The sequence below is a fragment of the Orcinus orca genome, chromosome 10 (assembly GCF_937001465.1).
Source record: "Orcinus orca chromosome 10, mOrcOrc1.1, whole genome shotgun sequence".
In the NCBI taxonomy this organism is placed as follows: Eukaryota; Metazoa; Chordata; class Mammalia; order Artiodactyla; family Delphinidae; genus Orcinus; species Orcinus orca.
This window is the reverse complement of record NC_064568.1, coordinates 75083909-75111275: the sequence shown is the minus strand read 5'-3', so window position 1 is coordinate 75111275 and position 27367 is coordinate 75083909. Positions and strand designations below refer to the sequence as shown.

General features: G+C 38.8%; 1 protein-coding gene across 2 annotated transcripts in view; it reads right to left on the bottom strand.

Moving 5' to 3' along the window:
- The window catches only part of CDC5L (cell division cycle 5 like), a 46391-nt gene that overhangs the window by 14706 nt on the left and 4318 nt on the right, over window positions 1–27367 (bottom strand). The window contains exons 3-14 of one of the 2 annotated variants that reach the window (XM_004267523.3): window positions 27189–27350; window positions 26249–26376; window positions 24747–24846; window positions 19311–19529; window positions 17396–17540; window positions 16099–16287; window positions 12786–12934; window positions 10673–10835; window positions 8474–8638; window positions 7161–7241; window positions 5790–6032; window positions 2983–3180 (exon numbers count right to left, since the gene is read on the bottom strand). In XM_004267523.3, the coding sequence (XP_004267571.1) occupies window positions 2983–3180; window positions 5790–6032; window positions 7161–7241; window positions 8474–8638; window positions 10673–10835; window positions 12786–12934; window positions 16099–16287; window positions 17396–17540; window positions 19311–19529; window positions 24747–24846; window positions 26249–26376; window positions 27189–27350 (1942 nt within the window). Of the gene's footprint in view, window positions 1–2982; window positions 3181–5789; window positions 6033–7160; window positions 7242–8473; window positions 8639–10672; window positions 10836–12785; window positions 12935–16098; window positions 16288–17395; window positions 17541–19310; window positions 19530–24746; window positions 24847–25715; window positions 26169–26248; window positions 26377–27188; window positions 27351–27367 lie in introns of those variants that run through there. The other variant, XM_033423893.2, reaches the window with a different exon arrangement.

The window sequence follows — 27367 nt, the reverse complement described above, 5'->3', positions numbered from 1 at the left end:
TAACGTGAAGTCCACAAGAGCACAGAGCTCATCTGCCTCGTTCCCTGCTATATCCCCAGGGCCTAGTACAGGGGCTGGCACAAAGTAGATGCTCAGTAACATTCACTAAATGTGTGATTAAATAAAGTACTAAAGCTTTTTACTTTTAACCACTTGATGAAAATTCTTCTACAGTTATAGCCATCCCTCTTTTTCTGTTTTTTAAAAACATAACACTGAACAGAAATTAAGCTTTTCTTATTAACTGCGGTATCACTATAAAGAGCAATCACACTACCCCCCTACCATATACCCATAACACCCTCAAAGCTATTCAAATAACAGGGCTTTTTGCCGCCATATTTAAATGGCCTCAACATGCTATGTTTTTATAACTTTTCCTTTTCTGATATTAGGTGTCATTTCTGTTTGCAACTGCTGCCTTATTTTACACACAAATGTCTGGTAAGGTCCTGAAATTAATTCTACCTCCTAAGCAGAATAAAATACATGGACTTGGTTACAATTCAGAAGTCTTTCCCACTTACTTCTGACCTGCAACTACACTGATTCTATTTATTTAACAGACTCCTTGTACCACCCACAACATTCTACATAAAATCTGAGATGGTTCTACTAGTTTTAAATGAGTATCTTAAGGATTTTCGGTTAAGTTCTAAGTTTCAAATATTAATCAGGAGTAATGGCTCGAAGACTAGCTCCAATATAAACCTCGGGGCGTATTTTTTAAATCCAGTTAGGAGACACCAACCACGACAAAGCTGGATTTCATCTTGCTTGATATGCTGCGATAGGGCCGTAATTTAGATTCACTGTTCCAGAGTTCATGGCAGCAAAACTCAAACACACTGGCAGCCATGGTGTACTGTGCTTGCACAGCAAGGCGTATCTCCCTGAACCTAAGAGTGGAAGGATAATTTACGTACAGCCTTTAGTTTATATAATACAACTGGAGTTCCTTCCCCACAACAAACTTTGAATAATGTTTATAATTTAGCAATCAACTGAAATGATGAAAGAATTACCACAATTGAAATAAAATATTTATGTATTTCAAACCAGGAGAATTGTGTCTTCAAAAACTAAAATAAGCTAAGACAAACCTAGTTCTGAATTAGGGAATGAATACAAATAAAATGGGGGATTTGTTTATTTGGGTTTTTGAGTCTCTTTTCTTCTTTTTAAAGACTTAATGAACTTTCATTTGAAATAAGCATAGTTTACTAAATTAAAGGATTTGATTACATGTTCTTTAAAAGTAACTAGTTGGGTAAACATTAAAGCAAGTTATCCAGGAGTCAAGAAAAGAAAAATTACTTCAGACTGTTTTATGAATATTCTTCCAAAATCACCAATCCTTCAGCAAAAATAGTTCAACAGAAGATTTCAGTTCCTGGTACTGAACTGAACAAAGAGAACCACATGTTTTTAATGGTTGCTCATAAACGACCCAAATAAATCTCCAAAAGAACAGCAGTGGTTCTCTCTGTATTTTTCCCTTCAAAACTCACAAGACCAATTCAACACAGAAATAAAAATTACTGTACTTTATGGCACCACTCACTTTGTGACACATTTATTTGCTGTCATGAAAGTTAGGGCCTCAACAAAGTAAATGAGATTTAGGGAAAAACTTTTTTTTATATTTTAAACAGCACAAAATGTCCTTACCACTTGAGGAAGAAAGAGTTTACCCACCTCAAATGAGATTTTCAAACTAAGTGAGAGACCTAAGTATTTATGTATAAGTGTTACAGGAAGCTTTCCAAATAGCTTTCCAATCAATTATGATGCTGACCTTAGATCAGAATTACACTGCTAACTACCACTTATAAGAAATGAAGCCTACATAACAGAAAATATAACTTAAATTTAACCACTGATGTTCTTTTTTAGTTTCCCTGTGAATTAAAACACAGAGCAACAGCACACCCTGCTGGAAGTTAGTAACACAGCTAGAGTAACCAGCAGCACTGGATTGCTAAAATTTCACCCAAGATGAGAATTACTTCAGAAAGTCTGATTTCCCACTAAATGATAAAAGATGTGCACAGGCATTACCATTAGTGTCTATACCCGTGACCTTGAAGGTAAAATCAAAAATGTTAATTTTAACAGGATATCGCTTTTTCCAGTTCATTTCCCTGGCCCCACACAGCCCCAAACGCCCCTAAGTGATTTTACTATTTTTTTATTTTAACCCCAAATAAAAATATTTCCAAATCTACTCTCTGCAGAGAAACTGGTAATCACATAAGCGGAATCTGAGGCCACTTTGATTGCCTGATGCACCCCTTTCTCCTTCCCATCCCAAGATATCCTGGCCTCAGAAACATCCCTGAAGACCACCATTAAGAATTCACAAGGCAGCCTAGCGGTCTGTGAACCACAATTTACATACCATTGGCAAAATGCATACACAGATTCTGGAATTCAAAACATGCAGACTATATTAAGAAACCACATGCCATGAAACTCCCATCTAGTATGTTTCAACATTTTCATAGACATGAAAAAATCACAGAAGCCACTGTCTGGATAATCCAGCTCAGTGCTCTCTCCGTAACAAACTGACAGGAATCCGAGGATGAGCAGAAAGGTACCAAAGTTCTGTAAGTGTGCCCTTCTGGCTACAGAAAGAAAGCTCCCTGGTACACTGAGAGCCCCCCTAGAGAAAAGTGCATTGCTCTTGTAGCACTGCTCTACACTCTTCTGAGTGACCAGTGTTCACTTCTTGGCTCTTTGCCCCCACATCTAAAAGGTTCTGATTGACCTGTGGTCACTCTTCATCACAAAGGCCAGCAGCTCTGAAAACCCAATGAAGAAGGCCAAGGAAGATCAAACACTTCAGTGTAGTTTTTCTCAAGAAATTCGAAAACAATTACCTTAGATCTATTTTTCTGAAGTTGTCTCCAGTGGTATTATCTGGTTCATTATTTCAATCAAAGTACATTTAAATTAGAATTTTAAAAGGATACCAACCTCAAGCCTCTTTTCCAGTGACTCAATTCTGTCCTTTTTGCTAGCTAGGTTGGCCCGTGTGTAGCGGCTCTGCCCAGGAAGATATAAAACTTGACTGTAGCATTCTTCCCACACCTGGTTATAAGCTTCACTTGAGAGTTCTCCGTGGCTCATACCTTGTTTTACCACTTCCATCTCCTGTACCAGAACATCCTGGGCCTGTTCACAATAATAATAACAATAAGCTTGAGTACTAGAGATACCTGCCATCAACAGAAATAAAAGACTAGTTTTTACTCCTCTGGGCAAAGACAATGAGCTCTGGTTAACTGGTTTTTTTGGAAGGGGGTTATAATACCTAAGCAAAATTAATTAAGAAGCCTAGAAGTCAATGCACGTTGATCTGAAGAGCCAAGCATCCCTGTATCATCCCTGATAATGTAAACGTCCTTTGCCTTCACTCATTATAATAGCAGCTACCATTTCTCAGATACCTACTATGTGCCAGGAACTGAACTGAAAAGTTTTACCTACTTTATCTCCAAACAGCACACCACCCTTACAAAGCAGTCAACGTTAACCTCACTTTAAAGCTGATGAAACTAAGGCTTAGCGAGGTTAAACCACTTGTTCAAAAATACAACACTAGTAAGCGGACAAGGCAAGGTCACACCCAAGCCAATGCTTGGGCACCAACGCGTGCGGGTGCTCCTCCCACTCTACCATCCCCCGCTATACTCTGGACTTCCAAGTATGGTGAAGGGGAAGTAGGCGTTTTTTTGACACCTGCCTTTTTTCTCATCTGAAAGAATGCCCCTGCCATTGTCAGAGAATAAGACTGGAGGCACAAATCAAATAATGATGGATCACAGACCAGCTTCTGTTCACTAGAAAAGATACGGTTTAAGATGACAGAATGGGGATGGAGTTGGACAAGCCTGGGCTCCAATCACAGATTTAGCATTTAAGTAGCTATCTGAACTTGCTGAACTTCTGTGAGCCCATTTCTCATCTGTAGAGTGGAGATAATACCTAACATGTTTGTTATGAGAATTAAGTGACACAGTATACACAAAGAGCCAGCCCAACACCAGACACACAGACTCCATGAACATACCACATGAACTTTTTCCAGCCCTTTGCTTCATGGCTCATGAAAAACTGACAATTACTTTTTGTGCTTTATAGAAAGCTTTCAATCACTCCAGGAACATCAGAAAATAAACACAGGCCAAAATACATAAAGTCAAGATAAATAACCAGCATATGAAAAAATGTAAACAAAAAAAGGGAAAATCAAGTCTCTAGAAGATAAAGAATGGATACTTTCAAACAATACCTCTTAGGGGAAATAATGGAAACAAACCAATTTTAACACACTTAATGAAAATCGGGCACTGTACCATCAGAGAAATGGTATTTCACTCTGAAACTGTACACAGTAAAAATTTACAAATTCACCTCTTATAATAACTAGGAGAGAGTACAGCTAAGTTCTACTTAAACCATCCCTAAAGAATCTGCTAAGTAAATAGCTGCTTCAAATTCTTCGGAACAAAGAGGACTATAGATAGATAAATAAAATATGGGAGGATATTTAAACTACTGTGTAATCGTTTCAAATAATTCCAAAGCACTACTTACATTATTATCAAAATATTTATTAGAATTTGTCCCTTATAGAATCTCTATTAGCAACAACGTGATCTTTATTTCAGGTTTCCATATATACAATAAATTTAGGAAAATTTATTTCCTAAATTCCATCTTCCCCTCATATTTTCACTCTAAAAAGAGGAAACTGTTCAAGCATCAAGTTCATTGTCTAATTCTCACCCGGTTCAGTGACTGAACGTGCCTGCCAAAGTGCAGGCGCTCAACAGAGGACAGCTTCCATGGTGCTTACTGAAAGGCAGCAAGTCAAAATTACTCGTGAATCAGGGGCAAACAAACACAAATCTAAACCCTCCTTCCTTTCTCTATCTTCTTTTTAAAAGTCCTATAGTAAACATGTATCACGTATGCAATAAGAAAAAGAGAAAGTAAGAAAAAGAGAGGAGAGAGGGAAAGTGCAGGAGAGAAGACAGACAAAGGAACCTTACCGGTTTTCTCCCAAGTTAGCCCATTCTAATGGATGAGTCCATCTCTGCCCCTCAGGGCGAAAGACTAAAGAAAAAAGACTTTTAAGCTAATGACCACTCTACTTCCAACCATGAAACTAACTCTATTATCTTATGCCACTGTACAGATTTCTAGTCAAAATCACAGCTGTTTGCTCTGTCAAAGCAGAAAGAATAAAATGCATATGGAGGAAGAGGCAGGACAGACTTTAGACGAGAAAACATTTCTTTATTTCCTTATCCAAAAGGGTAGGGGGAAATCATGTCAGGGGAATGAATTCAGTGAATATTTCCTTTCTGTGAATAGGTGGAAGATTGAATCTGTAAATATTTTTAATATATTCTTGTTTCTTCATAGTATTCTAAATAAGTGAGGTTTAAGTATTAAAGGCATTCCACCCTATTCAGAGACAGCAGAGTTAAACACAGAAAATAGCAACTGTAGCAACTATCAAGGAGGCATACACCCATGAGACAAGAACACCGTGCCATCACAACCAGTGTTCATCTGATAAAGGCCTGCCACTGAACACAGGAAGGGGTGGGGGGGTGGTATGTCCTTTGCATAACACTTAATATGAATATTTATCTCTTAACCATATATTTCAGTTGCTTATGAACATCAATAAGGGAAAATGTTAATGTCTGTCCATGATACATGGTATCTAACAAATACTTAAGTCTTGAGACAGAAATATTCAATGATACCTTTTTCAGGTCTTCTTTGGAAAACTTTTCATAAGTGTTATGTTCCAGATAGGCAATGTGCTCTGCATTATTGGTACCAAATCCTATAGTTTTTCCTTTTTTATTTCCAGATGGTTCATAAGGGTGATGTAGGAGGTCATAATGAAGCATTGTGATCATTTCTTTTTTGATTAGTTCTTCACTTTTCTGTAAATCTGTCAGAGGTGGTTCTACATTTAAGGGTCTTAGAATAGTTTCATTTACCTAAAATTTTAAAACAAGTACAATTATTAAACATGTCACTGCAACATACTAATGTTATTAGTTCTACTAGCATGAATTAAATACAGGCACACCTTATCTGACTGGGCTTCACTTTACTGTGATTTGCAGGCAGTGTGTTTTTTTACAAACTGTAAGGCTGTGGCAGCGCTGCGTTGAGCAAGTCTATTGGCACCATTTTTCCAACAGCATTTGCTCATTTTGTGTCTGTGTCACATTTTGGTAATTCTTGCAATATTTCAAACTTTTTCATTACTATTCTATTTGTTATGGTGAGCTGTGATCTTTAATGTTACTACTGGAAAAAGATTACGACTCAGGCTCAGAAACTTAGATGATAATTAGCATTTTTTAGCTATCAAGTACTTTATAAGTTACGTACTTTTTTTTTAGACACACTACTACTACACACTTAAAAGACTACAGTTTAGTGTAAACATAACTTTTACATGCACAAGGAAACCAAACAATTCGTGTGACTCGCTTTATTGCATGACATTCTCTTTACTACAGCGGCCTGGAACCAAACCTGCAATATCTCCGATGTATGCCTAAAGCAGTTTTACGTTTTCAAAAGAAATTATTTTCCTTTTTTCTTCAAAATTCTTATTTGGGGACTTCCCTGGTGGCTCAGTGGTTAAGAATCCGCCTGCCAATGTAGGGGACACGGGTTTGAGCCCTGGTCCAGGGAAATCCCACAGGCCACAGAGCAACTAAGCCCATGCACAACTCCTGAGCCTGTGCTCTAGAGCCTGTAAGCCACAACTACTGAAGCCCGTGCACCTAGAGCCCATGCTCCGCAACAAGAGAAGCCACCACAATGAGAAGCCGGCGCACCACAACGAAGAGTAGCCCCCGCTAGCTGCAGCTAGAGAAAGCCCACATGCAGCAGCGAAGACCCAATGCAGCCAATCAATCAATCAATCAATCAATTTATTTTTAAAATTCGTATTTGTACCAGTGAAGCATTTCAAAGATTGGATCTGGGAACTGCTTTACTATATTCCAGAAAGTAGATGAAATGTCGTTTTATAGACTTTATAATATAAAAAACATCAATCACATAAAAAGAAACTTAAAACTTCCTAAGCCAGAAATTCTAATACTTACTTCTGATGGTCTTGGCAGATCTTTCTGGACAGCTTTGTGCATTCGTTTCATTTCCTTTACACGCTCTGCATCTCGTATGGCCTAAAAAATTATTTTAAAAACCATTTTTGCAGCTATACAGTATTTGACACATTTCAGTAAAGCTGAAAACACTTTAGTCTATAAGAATATGTTATGTTCAAGAGCTAAAGCTGTAGGAATCTGTGTTAAGTTTGTAGAAAGGCAATATAAGGCCACTAAAATTAATCAGCCTATTCATTCTCCTATTACAGTAGAAACTAAGAACTTCCAACGTCTACCAGGAGCATTCTCCAGATTTACATAGTTCCCTCCATCAGATAATCATTCTTTTCTTGTCTAAATCAAATCCTAAATGTAGAGGGGATGCTTCCAATTATCCCTCCTGCAACACAACCTTTCCCTTCCACCTCAAAAGCTACTGATTTTTAATTTAAAAAGCCAGCCAATGAATGTGTTGTTTCCTGATTCTTAAATTATGAATAATGTGGGTTAACACATTAGAACTTCAAACCAGTTCTGAGAGTAAATGTAACTCAAAATAGCTAAGAGAACTAAACACATAAAGTATTATTATCTACTCCCTACCAAAAAGCACATTCACGTGGTTTCCCTCTAAAACGATTTCCATTGATGCCATTCTCACTCCAACCCCGGGAAATTATTCAATTTCTAAAACCATCCTGAAATGGACTGCAGCAAGAATGTCTGAAGTGGGTCACATGATCTCAGTTTTAGTTCAAGTTTCACCAGTTTCCAGCCACAAGACCTGAGAAAGTTAACTTAATTCACCTGAGCCTGTTTCCTCGTTTCTAAAACGAAGCTGACACCTATCCTACTTACATCACCTGATTGTTATGCACAAATGAGAAAGTAATTAACTAGAAGATATATTAGTACAAGGTGTTACTAATTTTATTCTGACCCAGGCTACATATCCAAAGCCACATTTTTTATTAGTTTACACTGATGAAAAACCATTTGCTCAACCAATCCAAGATGTACTTGTTTTTAAGACTGATAATAACATCTTTTCTTGGCTAGAGTGAAAGCAATGTCTAAAAGACTACTTATATGTATTTTAAAGAAGCATAATGAATTTGACAGAGGATATTTAAATGGCTATCCATATAATTATACATTTTAAGAATACGTATCAAGATATTCTAAGTATATTATGAACTATGTGAGCGAATATTATTAATGATGTAAGTAATTTTCTTCAGTGTAATTTTTTTTAATACTGAAAAAACTTTTAAGTAGAGATCTTGAGACATGTAACAGTCATCACTCACCTGCTTCCGTGCATCCACATCAGCAGCATCTTCAATGTAAGTATCATCTATTTCACGGTCTTCCAGTTCCTTCTCGGCATTTTCTGGTAGAACAATTTCAAAGTCATTCTTAGGGGCAGGAAGGCCCAACAACCCTAAACGGAGGTGTTCACGAGATTCTCTTTCCTGTAGAAAAAAATTGGTCCTTCTCAATTCATATACATTAAAATATGCAACTAATATTGTGTAAGAGTTTCTAAAAAGTAATTAGCTTAATTTTAATTCTAGAAAAATGACCCCTAACTTCAGAGTTGAAACAAGATTTCGTTTAATTTCTATCTCCATTTCTTCCCTACCTTAAGACCAACCATAGGGCTTCCCTGGTGCCGCAGCCGTTAAGAATCCGCCTGCCAATGCAGGGGACACGTGTTCGAGCCCTGGTCTGGGAAGATCCCACATGCCACAGAGCAACTAAGCCCGTGTGCCGCAACTACTGAGCCCGCGCTCTAGAGCCCACAAGCCACAGCTACTGAAACCCGTGCGCCTAGAGCCTGTGCTCTGCAAAGGAGAAGCCACTGCAATGAGAAGCCTGTGCACCACAACGAAGAGTAGCCCCTGCTAACCGCAACTAGAGAAAAGCCCGCGTGCAGTAACGAAGACCCAAAGCAGCCAAAATAAATAAATTAAATAAATAAATTTATGGGAAAAAAAATGAAACCTTTAAAACAAAAAAAAGGACAGCTCATAAACTTTCATTTGTGGTCAACAAATTTACTCTGGGATAATCTAACAGAAGGTTTGAGAATTATCTCTGAAGGAGCAAAAAAAAAAAAAAAAGTCCTTTAGGATTTCCATTTAAGGGTTTCTGAAATTTAACAGCAAATGAAAAGAACAAGTTCAAAGGTAAATTTGTCCTTGGACTAATAAAACCTAACCTGAAAAGATGCCTGAATTTGTGTGTGTGTTTCTTTTCCATGCAAATACTAGATAATATGAAAGCCAAAGAAAACAATTCATACTTCCCAAGAGAAAGTGCCTGGTACCCAAGTTTTCCCCAGTCCATCCTCAGCTCACTTCTCTCATTCCCCACTGCTCCATTACACGTATGCTAGGTGGAAGGACCAGATGAGCTGCTATGACGCAAACATGCTCCAGGTTCACTCATGTTAACGGCCTCCATCTGGGACAGCCCCCAACCCTCCTCTGAGCATACCTCCTCAATGAAGGTTTTCCTAGTACCCACCCAACAAATGTGATTATTTCTCTGGCCAGCCAAAGCATGTTGGTTTTCCTCAAAGGGCTTATTTTATTCATATATTACAATTATTTCTGGACTTGGTTTAGTACTGCCAATCTCTCCAGAGCATAAACTTCTTGAAGACAAAGGACATCTTTACTCAACTTTAGATTCCCTGAAGTGTCCAGATCCATGCTTTGCACACATTAGATTCTTCATTTGTTTAATTCTTATGTCGCCACTCAGAGTTGGCACTACCTGATATCAATTTGGGCACTAAAAAAAATTCTCAACTAACCAAATCTATACATGAAGGTAGAATTAATTTGTAAACCAGAAGCAGACCATCACTGGAACTCATTTTTTTTAAAAATCTCACAATGATCTTCTGTGGCATAAATAAGAAGGCGGCTCAACAGTGACGTAATGAAAGCAGTAACGAGCAGAAACAAAACTATAACTTGTACAATTAGCTTTCTACATTCACCTTGCAAAACATACAAAAGAAAACTTCACTAAGGTTAGCAACAAACATCAAATTAACGTGGCTTTGAGATCTAGACTGTCCTTCTAAAAGTGTAATGAAAACAGAGGAACCAATGTTCAAAATCTAATTTATGAGGCATTCGAAACTCAAAACATTTTACAGAACTAGGAAAAAAAATTAAATGTACCATTCAAGAAGGTAAAGTATTAATTAGTAAATGATGAAAATTAAAAATCACAAAAGATATAAGGAGCATTACTATCAGCATAATCATTTCTGAAAAATATATTAAGAATAAGAAAAAGTAAGCAATAAGACCGTAAGATTTCCCTTCTCAAACCCTACAAATCATGTTGCTTTTCTGGTGTCCGCAGGTGTACAGAATCTTAAGGTATATGCGATATGCACTGACAAGGGGACAAATTTTAATTTGGTACCCATGAGATTTTTTTTTTTAATTTTTTTTAAAGAATACTAAAAGGGAATTGACATGTACCATCTGCTTCACATAAGAGGGATCACTGTAGTCTGCCATTCCATCCTCCGGATTAATGTTTAACTTGTCTCGAAGAGGCGTTCTACCCGGGGTGGAGTTAATAACTGGTTTGGGAGTTGTCCCACTCCGGGGAGTCAGCCCTTCAGATCCATGAGAAGGAGTTCTATAAAGACAGAAATTCCAATTAATGAAAGTGCCAATTTTATTTGGATCGTGCTTTCAAATGTTTTTCACATAAATTATTTTACAAGGAAAACAGAAAAGAAATAAAGATTCCAGAAATTCCATCTCCCTACCTGGTTTTTAGTTAGACCTCTAGGTTAAAATAAAGCTTTGGTTCAGCTAACTCAGTATTTACACACAGTATATTTATTTTAATGACTTCAAATAAAGTCATTACATCTGATATTTTCTTACCTTATTAATAACTAGGTCCACCAAACATTTTTCAACCTTTTTTTTAATAAATTTATTTATTTTTATTTATTTATTTTTGGTTGCATTGGGTCTTCGTTGCTGTGTGCGAGCTTCCTCTAGTTGTGGTGGCTTCTCCTGTTGTAGAGCACGGGCTCTAGGCACGCAGGCTTCAGTAGTTCTGGCACGTGGGCTCAGTAGTTGTGGCTCATGGGCTCTAGAGCGCTGGCTCAGTAGTTGTGGCACACGGGCTTAGTTGCTCTGCGGCTTGTGGGATCTTCCTGGACCAGGGATCGAATCCATGTCCCCTGCACTGGCAGGCGGATTCTTAACCACTGTGGCACCAGGGAAGTCCCACAACCTTTTCTTGACACATCAGGGTGGCTGAGAACACACAGTGGGCAGAGAGGTTGGCCACCACACTCAAGATCCCAAATGACTCCTTTTGAGTTCAGTATCTTCAACTTATCATTTGTCTCCTCCCTGCCTGTAGCTGTTGGCTATCACATCATCATCATCATCATAGATGTGCATACCTGAAGTACTTCTTCCCTCTACAGTTTGGAAACCAAACACCAGGCTTTTAGAATCACATCTAAATATGAATAGCTCTGAGTTAGGTCTAAGAAACTCTCTTAGGAATAAAAGCCATAGACTTTGCACCTTATAGTTTAAATGTTCAAAGCCTTTTTTTTTTTTTTTGGTTGATTACTTCCTGTATCTTGGCTGTGTTCCAGACAGGTGGTGCTGCCAGAGAGTTGTTCCCAGAGGTAAGGTGAGGTGTCACCATATAACACATGGTCCCTGCCCTCAATGAGCTTACAATCTAGTTGAGAAATGAGACACCCACGGGGAAAGAGGGATTAGGCTCTCTTGCAAGCCTTGCAATTAAATATTATATAAGGTTTTAGGGGCCAATGTTTCTTGATCCTGTTGTCATGTGCAACTATAACAGTCTTCATATACTTAACAACCAGTAGGAGGACATATTTTAAAATTACAAGTAAACCCTAAATATTTCTAACCTTAAAAGCTCAAATTCCATTTTAATACAAATTGCTTCTATAATGTTTGTATCTTAAAAATTCTTCTTTAAAAACAGTAGCTTAAAACAAAAGAAGTATAAACAAATACTGAACTCTAGTTAATGATATACACAACTAGGAAGCGTTTACGGTGAAATGGACTAATACCTGCAACTTGGAAATTATTAAAAATAAGATAGATTGATGGACGGATATGTGATTAAAGCAAACACTGTAAAATATTAACTGGAGAACTGGGTGGTGAGTATATGGATGCTTGCTTTACCATTCTTTCAACCTCTCTGAATGTTAGAAATTTTCATAATAAAATGTTGGGGGAAAAGCAACAGTAATACATACATAAAAAGGCTTAGAATTTTTATAAAATTCACCAAATCATCATTAACAATGGATTGATCTGCTCTTTTAAATCAGATTAAAAGTATTCAGAAACGAGGTGATAGCACCAGAAACCCTGAAAAAAAAAAGAAGCTCCATTTGGTATTTGACTATTTCCTGGATACTATAATGTTATTTGCTACTATGAGGAGAAATTAAAAAGCAAGTTAAACACTTATTTCCATTCTCTGCCAGCATTTCTAAAGCAAACATGTTGTCCAAGTCCTCGGATTCAAGTTTTTCTAAAGCAGAAAACAGTTATTTATTTACAATACCTGAATGGGGTAGAAAGAACTGTGTTTGGAGTCTGTACAACCTGCCGCTGTGGAGTCACACCTGAGAAGTCGCTCTCGTGCAAAGGGGTGTTAAGTCCACCTTTTAATGGGGTGTCCACGTTGGTCAGAGCCATGAGGTTTTGGGCTTCCTGATTAACAAGAAGGTAAAGAAGCATGTTTTAACAGTTTAGACAGGAGAGCAAATTCCTCTCTTCTTGTCCTACTACACACATCTTGAAACAGGCAGAATTCTTATACATTTTTCTGAATGAAAACCAAGAGAGAAAACGAATACTGAGCTGTGGCAGAATTCAATACTTCCATTCCTTCTGTCGACCTAACATTAGCATGCCAGAAGTTCTGGAATAGGGCTTCCCTGGTAGTACAGTGGTTAAGAATCTGCCTGCCAATGCAGGGGATACGGGTTCGAGCCCTGGCCCGGGAAGATCCCACATGCCGCAGAGCAACTAAGCCCATGCGCCACAACGACTGAGCCTGCGCCCTAGAGCCCGCGAGCCACAACTACTGAGCCCATGTGCCACAACTACTGAAGCCCGCGCACCTAGAGCCCATGCTCCACAACAAGAGAAGCCACCGCAATGAGAAGCCCGTGCACCACCATGAAGAGTAGCCCCCCACTTGCTGCAACTAGAGAAAGCCCGCGCAGCAACGAAGACCAATGCAACAAATAAATAAATAAATAAATAAGAATTCCCTAATAAATAAGTTATAGGGATGTAATGTATAACACAGGGAATACAGCCAATATTTTACAGCAACTTTATATGGAGTATAATCTATAAAAATATCAAATCACTATGTTGTACACCTGAAACCTATTCAATATTGTAAGTCAGCTATACTTCAATAAATAAATAAATACATTTTAAAAGTAAAACAATTTAAAAAGAAATCTCCCCAATAAAACATCCCAGCCAGTTCAGCCCACAGGAAAGTCTGGAGTCAAGGGGTCCTACCCACACCCAAGGAGTGTCTAGTCAGCTTTTAATTGCCCTACCCTTAGTCCCTAGATATAGGCAAAGAACAAGATCGAAAGATATTTGAGGGGCTTCCCTGGTGGTGCAGTGGTTGAGAGTCTGCCTGCCAGTGCAGGGGACACGGGTTCGAGCCCTGGTCTGGGAGGATCCCACATGCCGCGGAGCAACTGGGCCCGTGAGCCACAGCTGCTGAGCCTGCACGTCTGGAGCCTGTGCTCCACAAGAGAGGCCGTGATAGTGAGAGGCCCGCGTACCGCCAAAAAAAAAAAAAAAAGACTGTGCAGGAAAAAGAAAACTTGTAAAAACAAAAGAAAACCATCATTAATAGCCTCAGGAATAAAAAGATATTAATTAAATGAGACATTTAAAAATTGAACACATTTAAAAAAGAGCTCTTAGAAATTAAAAATATGACAGTAGAAATTTTAAAAAAAGATAAAATTCAGAAAATCTCCTAGCAATCAAATCAAAGTCAATTAAGACAGAAAACCAGAGAGTAATAAGTAGCAAAATAAATTAATGAAAGGGAAGAAATTTTTTAATTTTCAAAATAACTTCCCAGAATTGAAGGCCATGAGTCTATAGAATTAAAAGACCCACCAAGTACCTAGCACAGTGGTTAAAAATAGACCCACATCAAGAAACACGCATGTGAAAAAGAGAAGATCATATAAGCTTCCAGAGAAAGAAAAAACCAGGTTTCCTATTAACAACCTGAATGGCACAGGACGTATCAATAGCAACAATGAAAGCCAGAAGACACTGGAGCACTGCCTTCTAAACTGTGAACAAAAACTCTTTCAATCTGGAATTCTATACCCTGTTGTACTATCAATCAGATAAGAGGGTAGAGGACAGTTATTTACAGATATTCAAGGTCTTAAAAATTCCATCTCCCATGAAACCTTCCTCAGAAAGCTACTGACAGATACACTTCACCAACAAGGGAGTCAACCAAAAAAGCCAGAGACATGGGAGCCAAGAAAGAGGAGACACAAGGGACTTTCTAGGGTGACAGTGAAGGGAAAGCAAGAGAACAAGCTGTAACAAGATCTAAAGAGTAATCAGTCCAGACTAGAAAATTCAGAAGTTCTGGGAACGACTTCAAGTGTTGAAAAAGGTAAGAATACCTAAAATGTGACCAGATTACAGGAGATTTACAGTTAGTATAAAGTCCAGAACTGAATTTGTGCTAAGTAATCAGAAAATTTAGCGACTAAATAAAACAAGTATTAATTCAAAGAAAAACAAAATACTGTACAGTAGAGTAATTATAAGGCATTTTGTGGGTCAAGTGCAGTTTGACCCACAGTTTACGTAGTGAATGAATGCAGTTTACGTAGTCATAAGGTAAACCATAAATATGGAGCTAGCCAAAATTATGATTAACTATAATGGAAGATGGGAAAATGGAAAGCATGTGTATGCACAGTAGAGGCAGAAGGTGTGACAGAGCCAGATGTTCAAATCCTTGGTGGAAAAATGCCTAAAACTGAAGAAAAACCAAAATGTAACAAGTGTCTTAGTAGTAAGGTGGTAAAAACAAAGAGCTATCACTGGTACCTCTAGAGAGCAAGCAATGAGGGGCACTGTTTTTCTTACAAAGTCTTGCAGGACTACTTGACTCCTGAATCAGTAGTCAAATTATATTTGACTATTAGAAAATTGAGATGTAAGAATGCTAAAAGACTCAGTAGTATTCCGTTAGGTTTGTCTATCCTCTGGCATGCAGACACCCTAAAGAACACACAGGGCTTCCCTGGTGGCGCAGTGGTTGAGGTCCGCCTGCTGATGCAGGGGACACGGGTTCGTGCCCTAGTCCAGGAAGATCCCACATGCCGCGGAGCGGCTACGCCCGTGAGCCATGGCCACTGAGCCTGCACGTCCAGAGCCTGTGCTCCGCAACGGGAGAGGCCACAGTAGTGAGAGGCCCGCGTACCGCAAAAAAAAAAAAAAAAAAAAAATAGAACACACAGAGCTGTACACCCTATGTGCTAAGGAGAGAGAGGGAAATAGTACTGAAGGCAGTCTATGCCAAGCTAAGTACAGAATCACAAGGAAGTTTTAAAAATTACTGACTACACGTGTTTGATTTTTTTTCCAGGACTGCTAGGCAATGTGAAATTTTTAAATGCTATGCTTTACTGACAGGATTTAGCTTCCCTACTACAGAAATCTCTAGCAGCTATGCCTTCAGGACTGTTTCAAACTGCTTACCCTAAAACACACAAAACCCTAAAACACACAAATCCTTTATAATACTTTTAAGGATAATAAACAAAGTGAAAGGCTCACTCTACCATATGGCAGCCTACCTGCAGAATTCTGTCCTGGGAAGCTGGTGTTCGTGGTGTTCTCAAAGCGATGCTGTTGTTGGTGACATTGTACTCAGACAAGAGAGTACTGGAAGCCGAGTTTGTTATGCCAGATTCCTCAGCAGTTTGACGTGCAATTTCACTTGCTTGGCCTACTTTTACAACTTCCTGGAGTTCTGCATCTGAAATCTAAAGACACAGTTATCACAGTAGCAATATTTTAACCAAGAATAACACAGCTTAAAACTTCCACATTCCAGAAGATGAATTGCTGAAGCTGTGTGATGAGTACACAGGGGCTCGTTGTAGCACTCTCTTTACTTTTTGTGGGTTTGAAAATTTCCATAATAAAGTTTTTAAAAGTCTTCCCTATTTAACGGGGGGGAGGGGAGCAGAATTCCATATGTGACATAGAATCAAGCTGCAAATACGGAAATTCCTTTTCAGTATTTCCATACTGAAATTCTTTCAAACCAAAATATTTATAAATCAAGAACATAAAATAATAGTGTTCATACAAAGCCATTTATCAATTAGGGGGAGGGTGGGCACTAAAAACCAATTAAAATATCACACAGAGTCCACAAAGCCACCAGATCCCTAAGAAAATCAAAAGGTGTTATCCTTGTAATTTTACCAAACTAAATACCCTAAGAACTAAAAATAAATTACAGGCAAAATCTCAGTTTAAGAAATATAACTACTATGAATAACAGCATCTAACAAAATTATTTTATGTTTATGCCCAAGGATTTTGTACTGATGCAGCCAGGGCACTCATCTGCAGAAAGAAGCTGTTCAAGCCTCCTAAATCCATCCCTCTGCTCCATTTAACTGTCCAATTCTACAAAGCTGTACTCGTCAAAACAAAACAAGAGCTTATTCAAAATCCCCATGTTTCTGACCAACTATAATTCAAAGGAACAGAGCCTATGATGAGCTGAATGAATTTTCTCTTCTCCACAACTCCCATGTTGATTTTCACAGCTACTGTCTCGAAAAGAGAAGGAGGTGTGACACAACAAAACATTCCCTAAAAGAAAGTGGCCTGAAGTCCACAAGGCCAAATACCACCTTTATCAGCTACAGAAGAGAGGTCTGGAGCCCTAGCCTACTGAAAAATTGCTAAGAGCTGACAATTACTTACTAAACCATCATATGAGCAGTTCAAGGCCTGATATTTCTTTAAGGTACCAAGCACCCAGCAAAAGCCTGGCACATAGGCCTGCAAACATTAGCTGGATAAATGGTAAGCATATGAGTTCATACAATGAAAAACCTGCTTTTATCAGATTACCTGAGGGGCAGGTAGTACTAGTTTGCTTCTCTTTTTAGTAAATTCAGAAACACCACTAGTTTGAAGAATTGCTGACGGTAAATCAGATTCTTTTTTCCTTTTCAAATGCTGCTTGTCTTTTTTTCTATCTCGTCCTTCTTTTTCACTGTCATGGATCAAGGTGGAGAACAGATTTTTTAAAGTTACATATAGGCAGTAACATTAAACGCCATATAAATAGTCATATGCTCTGAACGAAATAATCCCATTCCTAATAAAATTATGACAAAAAAGACAAAACAATATACATTAAGTTGTTCCCTACACCATTACCTACCCACTATACTCAAGAGGAATGCAGACTTAGAATATCAATAGAATTACTAAGAAAATAAGATATACTAAGCAATTTAAGCACTAAATATTAAAACTATGTAACTATAGGGCTTCCCTGGTGGCGCAGTGGTTGGGAGTCCGCCTGCCGACGCAGGGGACACGGGTTCGTGCCCCGGTCCAGGGGGATCCCACATGCCACAGAGCGGCTGGGCCCGTGAGCCATGGCCGCTGAGCCTGTGCGTCCGGAGCCTGTGCTCCGCAACGGGAGAGGCCACAACAGTGAGAGGCCCGCGTACCACAAAAAAAAAATAAATAAAATAAACACCTATGTAGCTATAAAGACTATGATAAGCAAAATGTTACATATAACATGAAAAGAAAAACATAAAACTACTCCTATATTGTGCCTATGTTCATGTAAAAATATGTGTGTGCACATAGGAAAATGATGAAGTATACAAAAACGGAAACAATTAAATGAAGGGAACAGAATTAAAACGTGAGTTTTAAAAGTTTTCCTTTAAAACTATTCTTCAATTGTTTGCTATGTTTTTTTTAATTCATAAATTTTTTTAAAGGATATCTAAGTCCTGACAAATGACACCAAAAAGTTGTTAAGGTCTAAAGCCAGGCTCAAGGCCATCTTTTAAAGGACCAGGAATGCCTTCTCCCCCTCTGCATGCCATCCTCTTCTTCCATCTAGTCTACTCCTTCCACATGACTATTTTTTCTTCAATCTCTTTATTTGTAGAGGCTACCTAAAGCAAGGTCCTAATTTGAAAAATAAATACAATGGAGTACATCCAAGAAAATCCTGTTTCACAGTGACTGACATCTGTTGTTTACTAACAATTCATGTCAACAGAAATGGAAAGCCATTGGGGGAGTACTAAAAATCTCTGACAATCCTAAAAGGTTCTCCCCACAACATTCAGATATAACAATTTAAAAACTCTAAAAATCCCTAGAAATAAACAAAATCCTCTGTATTCTAAGACATTTTAAAAATATACCTACTAATCGCCATTAAGTGAAAAGACTTAAAAATGCATTGGTAATGTTTTTCCTTTTAATTTCATTTTATGAAAAACAAGAGGGAATTCCCTGGCGGTCCGGTGGTTAGAACTCACCACTTTCACCGCCGGGGCCCAGGTGTGATCCCTAGTCAGGGAACTAAGATTCCACAAAGTCTCATGGCACAGGCAAAAAAAACCCATAAAAACAAGATAAAATTTTCACTAGAAAAAAAACTAAGAAGCAGCAGACCGGATTTTGACAGACTCTTTCAGGCCATTAGTAAAATAACTAACCTCTTCCCAAAGGTACATTTCGTAAATGTTAAGACTGTGACTCTGAGTAGACAGTTCACTAAGAGCCAAGCGCTGACATTTCGAGAGCTTCGAACAGCGTTCTATGCTAAAAGCATTACAGCCAGGGTCACTGGTTTTCTCAGAAAGGTGAATCCATTAAATAAGTAAAAGCATTATGTAAACCACATTGTGCTAACTAAGAAATATCTGGCTCTGACCAGGATAATACTTGGCCCTCCATAAAATTACTACTATACTTTTCCATTTATAAAAACAGAAAGGCAACTTACGATCTCAGCTCCCCATCAAGATCCTGTTGTCTTAACTTTCTGAAATCGGCATCAAGAGCCTGGTAGTTTTCCTCAGAAGTATCATAGAAACCAAGAGCAGGCTTTTTTTCAAATGGGATTTCAGCGTTATAATCAACTCCTCTCTTCTTTTTTCTTTTCTTCTGAATTTCTATGCCAGCTGCTCGAAGTTCTCTTCTCTTTTGGAGGGCAGCAAGACGCCTGAAGAAAGAGAACACAAATCACCTTCAAAATCATACACCATTGGGAAAGGATGGATCATCCATCAGAGTTAAGAAAACTACCCGGTCACTTGGGGAAGAAATATTTATTTAAATCCTCACCTCACACCGTTCACCAAAATCAATTCCAGTTTTGATTTAAAGGTACACACATACACTAGAGCAAAGAGAAAAGCCAGAAGGAACTATAAGTAAATATGTATCCAATCTCTGGGTGGGAATATACTCACTTAATATAAATTAAATAAAGGGTGAAAAAAACAATCAACAGCTTTGAATTTTAAAATTTATATCCCTGTAGCACCATTTTTTAATCATAAAACAATATTAAAAGGCAAATAATAGGAAAAAATTTGCACTTAGTATTAGGAATGGTTAGATATAAAGAATCTAAGCAAGTTTTTAAAAAATGTACCCAAGGGAAAGGAAGAAAAAAAGGAAATAAACAGTTCACTAAGGGAAAAAAATGCAAATAGCTAAAATGACAGAGTGTACTTTAATAATTAAAGAATCACAAATTAAATCAAGTACCATTTCTACATATCAATCAACAGCCTTCAATTTTTGCTTTGTTTTAATGGCAAGGGTGCAAACAGTGGACAGTCTCTCACAATGGTAATGAGAAAGTACAGTGGTATAGCTTTCCCCAAAGAGAATTTGGAAATACACATTAATACCCCTAACTTTTTTACATTTTTAACCCAGCAATTTCACTCTTCAGTCTTAGACTAAGGAAATAAATAGGGACATGTACAAGGCCTTAGCTACAAGACTGGTTACCAAGCACTGTTCAGAAAAGCAGATAAACAGACACAACCTAAACATCCAACAATAACAAATTAGTTAAAATAATTCATAACACAGCTATAAGATAAGATATTATATGGCCATCTAAATAACCTTTAAGAAATCTGTAGGGCCTTACCTTGTGGCACAGTGGTTAAGAATCCGCCTGCCAATGCAGGGGACACGGGTTCGAGCCCTGGCCTGGGAAGATCCCACATGCCGCGGAGCAACTAAGCCCGTGTACCACAACTACTGAGCCTGTGCTCTAGAGCCCACGAGCCACAACTACTGAGCCCACGTACCACAACTACTGAAGCCCGCACGCCTAGAGTCCGTGCTCTGCAACAAGAAAAGCCACTGCAATGAGAAGCCCGCGCACCGCAACGAAGAGTAGCCCCCGCTCGCCGCAACTAGAGAAAGCCCACGTGCAGCAACAAAGACCCAAAGCAGCCAAAAATAATAAATAAATAGATAGAGATAGATAAATAGAAAGAAATCTATAGATAGATCGATAAATAGAAAGAAATCTGTAAATCTACTCTGACATGGAAAGATGCTCAAGACACACTGCTGTTTAAAACAATGTTACAAAGTTTACATGTTATGGAGAAACATGTAAAATTATATGCACATCTATCAGTGAATACGTGCATGGGGAGATGTGAAGGATGTTCACCTGAACAGTAACAGTGATAATCATAGGAGGCTGGAATTTCATTTTTTACTTTTTCCTTTGTACTTTCCCAAGATGCTATAACGTTAATGATTCAATGATTAGAAAAGCTATTCAGAATATTAAAGAGGGGAAAAATCGAATTATAAAACAGTATATAGGAGCAATTTCACAAACCCACTCCCCAGCAAAACTGACAAAAATTATTAAAAAAAAAAGTTAAGTCTCTGGAAGGGATCCTAAATAAAGGAGATACAGCAAATGAAGAAACGTTTATTCAAGAAAATCTACAAAAATTCGATAAAAAAAGTGAGAGCCTGCAGTATTCAAATCAAGACCCACTCCCTCTTCTCTTCCCCCGTCCCAGCTCAGGGAGACAGAAGCTCTACTCCACACTTGGTGCAGCCAAGAACACAGGGTTCTCTCTCCCCTCTAGCTCCCTGGCTTTCATTCCAGTAGGGGCAGGACAGCAGCATTTCTCATCCTGCCTCCAGGAAGCCACTGCAGAGGCTACGTTCAGACAAGAGTGACTGAGAAGGAGGGGCTTCCTTCTTCTGCCCAGGGGCTCTACCTTGGGCACAGTGCTACTGAGAATACTGGAGCCCAACCTGGGCCTGTGGGATGAGGGTCAGGGTTAGGGTCAGGGTTAGGGGACCTGGGGCTGCTGCCTACCCCCACCACGGACACTGAACACTCAGCTCCTAAAGTGGGTGTGTCACTCAAGGAGAAGTACATCAGCGCCCCTGGATAGAACAGAGAATTCCAAACTCTCCCCAAAGAAACTGACTTCATTTGCAAAAGGAAATGGAGACGTTCAGGCCTCAGGGCACTCTCAAAAACAGTGGAAGTCTGGGTGAAAGGCAACTGTGAAGAAACCGACAGATTCTTTGGAGATGCAGCTAAACTGCAGGCCCACTAGTTTGCCAGAGAGAATCAATCTCTTTCGAAAAGTGGGAGAAGCCCTCCTGGGATGAGAACAACTACCAAACACTGACCTCAGAAATTATCCTTTCAAAGGAGCCGAAGTTTGATTGGAACACTCTGTGGAGCAATTTATGCCTCAAGCCATCGCTGAAAACAATACAGCAATAAACTGGCAATTAGTAGAGTTTAACAGCTGGGTGTAGCCAGGGAAGAAGATGTCAAAGAAAGTCCTGTCAAAACCACTTCATCCCAAGGCGACTGTGGGCACACCCAAGACTGTGTCCCCATGAGGAGCAACATCAGAAGCTTCACATTTCTGGGTGAGGAATGGGGAGAACAGACTTCACTAAAATAATCCAGCTAGTCACTAAAGGAGTAAGTAAGCAAGCAACAGTAACAAGGAGTGGATGGGGGCAACACAGTACCCAGAACTGCTACAATATATCATCCAAAGTGTCCAGTTCTTAACAAAAAAAGGTGAGACATGCAAAGAAACAGGAAAGCATGACCCACACCAGAAAATAAGCAGGCAACAGAAACTGCCTGTGAGAGCAACCAGATGTCAGCTTTGACAGACTTCAAAGGAGACATTACAAGTATGTTCAAAGAACAAAAGGTAAGCACGATTAAAGAAGGAAGGTAGGATGAAAATGTTCATCAAATAGAGAAAATTAACAAAAAGAAATAAAAAGAACCAAATGGGGCTTCCCTGGTGGCGCAGTGGTTGAGAGTCCGCCTGCCGATGCAGGGGACATGGGTTTGTGCCCCAGTCTGGGAGGATCCCACATGCCGCGAAGCAGCTGGGCCGGTGAGCCATGGCCGCTGAGCCTGCGCGTCCGGAGGCTGTGCTCCGCAACGGGAAAGCTGAAACGAAAACTTCACTAGAACAGATTCGAAGTAAAGAATTAGCCAAGATGAAGACAGATGGATAGAGATTATGCAATCCAAAGGAAAGGGGGAAAAAAAAAAAGAAAGAAGATATACGAACAGAGCCTCACAAAAAGGTGGCACACCATTAAGTGCACAACATATGCACAATAGGAATATCAAAAGGAAAGAGAAAAAGGAGAATAAAACATTAGAAAAAGGAGAACAAAACATTGGCTGAAAATTTCGCAAATTTATTGAAAATCATTAACCTACACATCCAGGAAGCTCAAGGAACTGCAAGTAAGACAAACATTAAGAAATGCACAAACAGAAACATTATATTAAAAATGCTGAAAGACAAGGAGAAAATCTTGTAAACAGAGAGAGAAAAACGATTCATCACTTACAAGGGAACCCCAGTAAGATTAACTTCTCTTCGAAACAGTCTATACAGTGTGATCTAATTTTACACAAATGTTACTGTACGTGTAGTACACATAAATGTATGTCTATATTGAGAAGAGAAAGGTTTGAAGGGACACATTTCATAAGTAATTTTATTCTTTAAATAAAACAAAGACTTCAAACGACATTAGAAAACCTTTACAATATAATACTAAGTGAATATAACCAAGCTATATAGCATTGTATCAACCATGCCCCAAAAAGAAAATAGTACAATACTAGTATTTTGTAGGAAAAGTGTTATTACTTTTATAATCAATAAAAAGCTTTAAGTTATAAAACAGATCTGTAATTTAACATTTAAAGTAAATAGCCCTGCAGTACATTCTGCATACACACCAATCTAGTTAACTACAAGATATATGCACAAGTTATAAAGATGTTCTACAAGAAAATCTACAAGAAAGTGTAGGGTAAATTTAAATCTGGAAAAATGTATTTGTTAAAGCAAGCAATACCAACCATACTTGGAGATTTTCATATATATACCTGTCATATCCCTGGGCCAATCCACATGGTTAAAAGGCTCAAACAATTTGGTCCCCAAACAACCATGGACAAAAATGGAAAAATGAATTTTTTTACCTTACTCACATTACTTAACCCTAAATAGTATACGGAACAGAAAGGTGACTAAGACCCAGCAGAAAATTTAGAACCTCCTCTTAGCTTGTTTACTGTCCCAGGCCAGTCATACTCCCATCACAAGCAACTATTCTGGGCTAGTGGTTGTCCAGCTATGCCAAAAAGCATCCTCTGGCATAAAAGAATCCTCCATCCCAGGATCTGGCACTTCACAGCCATTACTGGGGAAACCATCAACACAATGCTAGTTATTAGGTCAGGAAGTATCAATACTTCCCAGCTTAGGGACCAAAAAAGGTAGCTGTGGAGGCAGGGGAGGCTATTCCAATGCCTGAATTCCAAAAGCTAATAAGCTCTTATAAAGTTCAAGTTTTCCCTTTAACCACTTCATCTGGGTTTCTAGGCCATTAGAAATGATGTCAACCATGGATCTAACCAAAAGGGAGGGGAAAGTAGAGAAAACCTTGAGCAGAGGGCAATACTCAATTCCACTCACTTTTTAAATACAAATTTCTATGACAGCCTAAAATGTGGTTCAAGGCTCATTAACTCCCTCCATGTTCAGCTGAGTCTCCTGTTTCACAGCCATTGCCTGCCCAACGCTAATCAAGGAGAGTAACTAACTGGCAGTCACACCACAGTCCCAGAGCCCCGTGTGTCCTCCAGCCATCTGACGCCAAGATGGCTACAACAAATGAAGCTCCCCCATGCTAACAGAACAAATCCAACACACCAAGACATACATGTATGTCTATACCCAGGCATTACTTCTGCCATGTTGGAATTAGACAACTCTAGTTATCATTCACCCAACAGGGTTGATAAATCACAGTTTTACCGGGCCTAAGGATGCATAGACTAATTTGTTCAACTATAGATGGAAAACAACCATACCTTGCTTCTTCCAACTGTTTCTCCCTCGCTTTCCTCTTGGCTTTCTTTCCCTGAGTATTAGCCAGGCGGGCTCTAGCTTCAGAAAGCATCTCCAATTCATCTGCAAAGATAAAGAGAACAAAAACTAACTTCTCCAACAGAAGCAAGGTGAGAGACATACCCTAGTGCTTAAGATGAGAAAATCCATCAATATAATCATTATATGGTGCAGCATAAAGGAAATAGCTTGGGTTTTTAAGTCAGAGAAACCCAAGTTAAAAATCATGCCCACCACTGGACAGTTATGTGACTCTGGATAATAACGTTTCACCACTTATAAAATGGGAATAACAATTCCTACTTCACAGGGATGTTGAGAAGAACTAAGGAAAAAGAAATAGGTAAAGCATCTAGCAAATACTCATTAAACAGTGGCTATAATTATCATATCCTTCATCATCATCAACTATCTGGCACAGCACAAATTGTGAAATATTGTAAAAACTACTGTTTAATTATAAGGGGACTGACAATCTTCGTTATCATTTTTCCTTCATTTTTTTCCTCAGAACTATTTCTCTCCTCCAGTATATTTTCCATAGCTCCCCAGAGTAGAACAAATTTCATTACTGATACCTTAGAGCAATTCCTACACAAGGGTCTCCAATGAAATCACAAGGGAACTTTAAAAAACAAAAAAACCCTCAGATTCCAGGATTACCCTCCATTCCCCCCCCACCCCCAATTTACTGACACAGACCTCCTGGGGAAGCCCTGGTACCTTTATTTTTTAAAGTTTGCCATGTGACAGTGATGCAGCCAGCCTAGCCACAGTCTGCCTTTGGGAACAACTACCTTCAAACTTTTAAATTAAAAACTCAACAAATATTCACTGGATGCTTCACGACAACCCTGTGAAGTAAGATAGATATTATTACTCTCCATCTGACAGGAAAGAGAACCAAAGTTCAGAGAGATTATATGACTCACCTAAAGTCAAATAGCTAATAAGTGGCAGACATGGCACTAAACTAGATTAAAATCTAGTTCCTCTGATTCCTGATTCAATGTCTCAAAAAGGCATCATAAGTCTCCCTCATGGTATTGTAGTGCTGCCCTTTCAAGAAGATCAAACTTCCTGTCTGAAGTCAAAAAAGTAGTTAGTAGGAGCACTGGATCCCCAAATCCTGGCTTGTTGCCTCTCTCCTCGGAATAGAAATGAGAACACAGAATCCTAAAGAGCTTACCTCTAGCCACCAGGAAATGTCCAGTCATATCACACTGCTTAACTTACTAAATGAATTGAAACATCAAAAGATAAAGGGACATTATACAAAAAGAGCAATTACTCTATGATAGAAGGTTGGACACACTTGGAAAGATACTTAGAGTAACAACTACAGACAGAACCGCAATTCGAAAAAGTCAGAGGAGTTTAGAAAAGAACTAAGAGAGTTAAAAGAAGGCCTGAGAAGTCTACGGTTACCAAAGAAATAAAAAAGTCCTCACAAAAATACACTTACCCTCATCCATGTCAATCGGATCAGGCCGTGCTGGTTTTGTTTCTGGATTTGGATCTATTTCTCCAGGTTTAAGTTTTCGTGGATCATCTGTTGTTTCCTCTTCATTGTCTCTCTGGGCAGCTTTATCCCTAGGAATGAGCCCAGAGTAATCAGTCACACTACCACCCGTTTAGTCTTAGAAATACCAGGTTCCCTAGTGCTGGCACCCTTTTCTTTGAAAAAACCAACGGATGGGCATTAACAAAAATAAAGCATTTCTACTATTGCTTCACCTGAAAAGAGATGGTTTTAAATTTCTCTCTAATTTCAGTGTTTCCATTCGCCATGGAACAGGATCCAAGCAGCTCCCTAAATCACAAATGCAGCAGAGCCACACAAAAAAGCTTTCGGGAAGAATCAAGATGTTCCGATGGCTAACTCTCAGCAGTATGACTATGGGTGATTTTTATTTGCTTTTTCACTATTTTTTTCCCAGATTTTCTATGATGAACATGTATGATTTGTATAACTTTTTTTTTTAGTATTTATTTATTTATTTGATTGCGCTGGGTCTTAGTTGGGGCACGCAGGATCTTCGTTGCAGCATGCGGGATCTTTCAGTTGCAGCATGTGGGCTCTCAGTTGCAACATGCGGGATCTAGTTCCCTGACCAGGGATCAAACCCAGGCCCCCTACACTGGGAGCGTGGAGTTTTAACTACTGGACCACCAGGGAAGTCCCTGTATAATACTTTTTAATTATTTCTTTAAAAAGTATATAAAAGGAGACATAATCTTGATCAACCACACGAGACTTGGAATATACAATCCAATAGCTTTAGCTCCTCTGGCTTTATTCAGATCTGTAACTAATGTTTAAGGACACAAAATGCTAAAAGTGTATTCAGCCTCATTCAGAAGATATACACACATTCTAATACTGCTTTTGGAGATTCACTTACAGAAGAAATTCATAGTGTTCCAAACACTGGGCAGCTGTTCTTCCAATGATTGGAGCAATGGTCCTCCACTGAGTTGGCATCAACTTGGCCAAGTGCAAGAGTTTTTCCTCTTCTTCTCTGGACCATTCTGTTTTCTTAATGCTGGGATCCAGCCACTCATACCTATTAAAAAGACATCA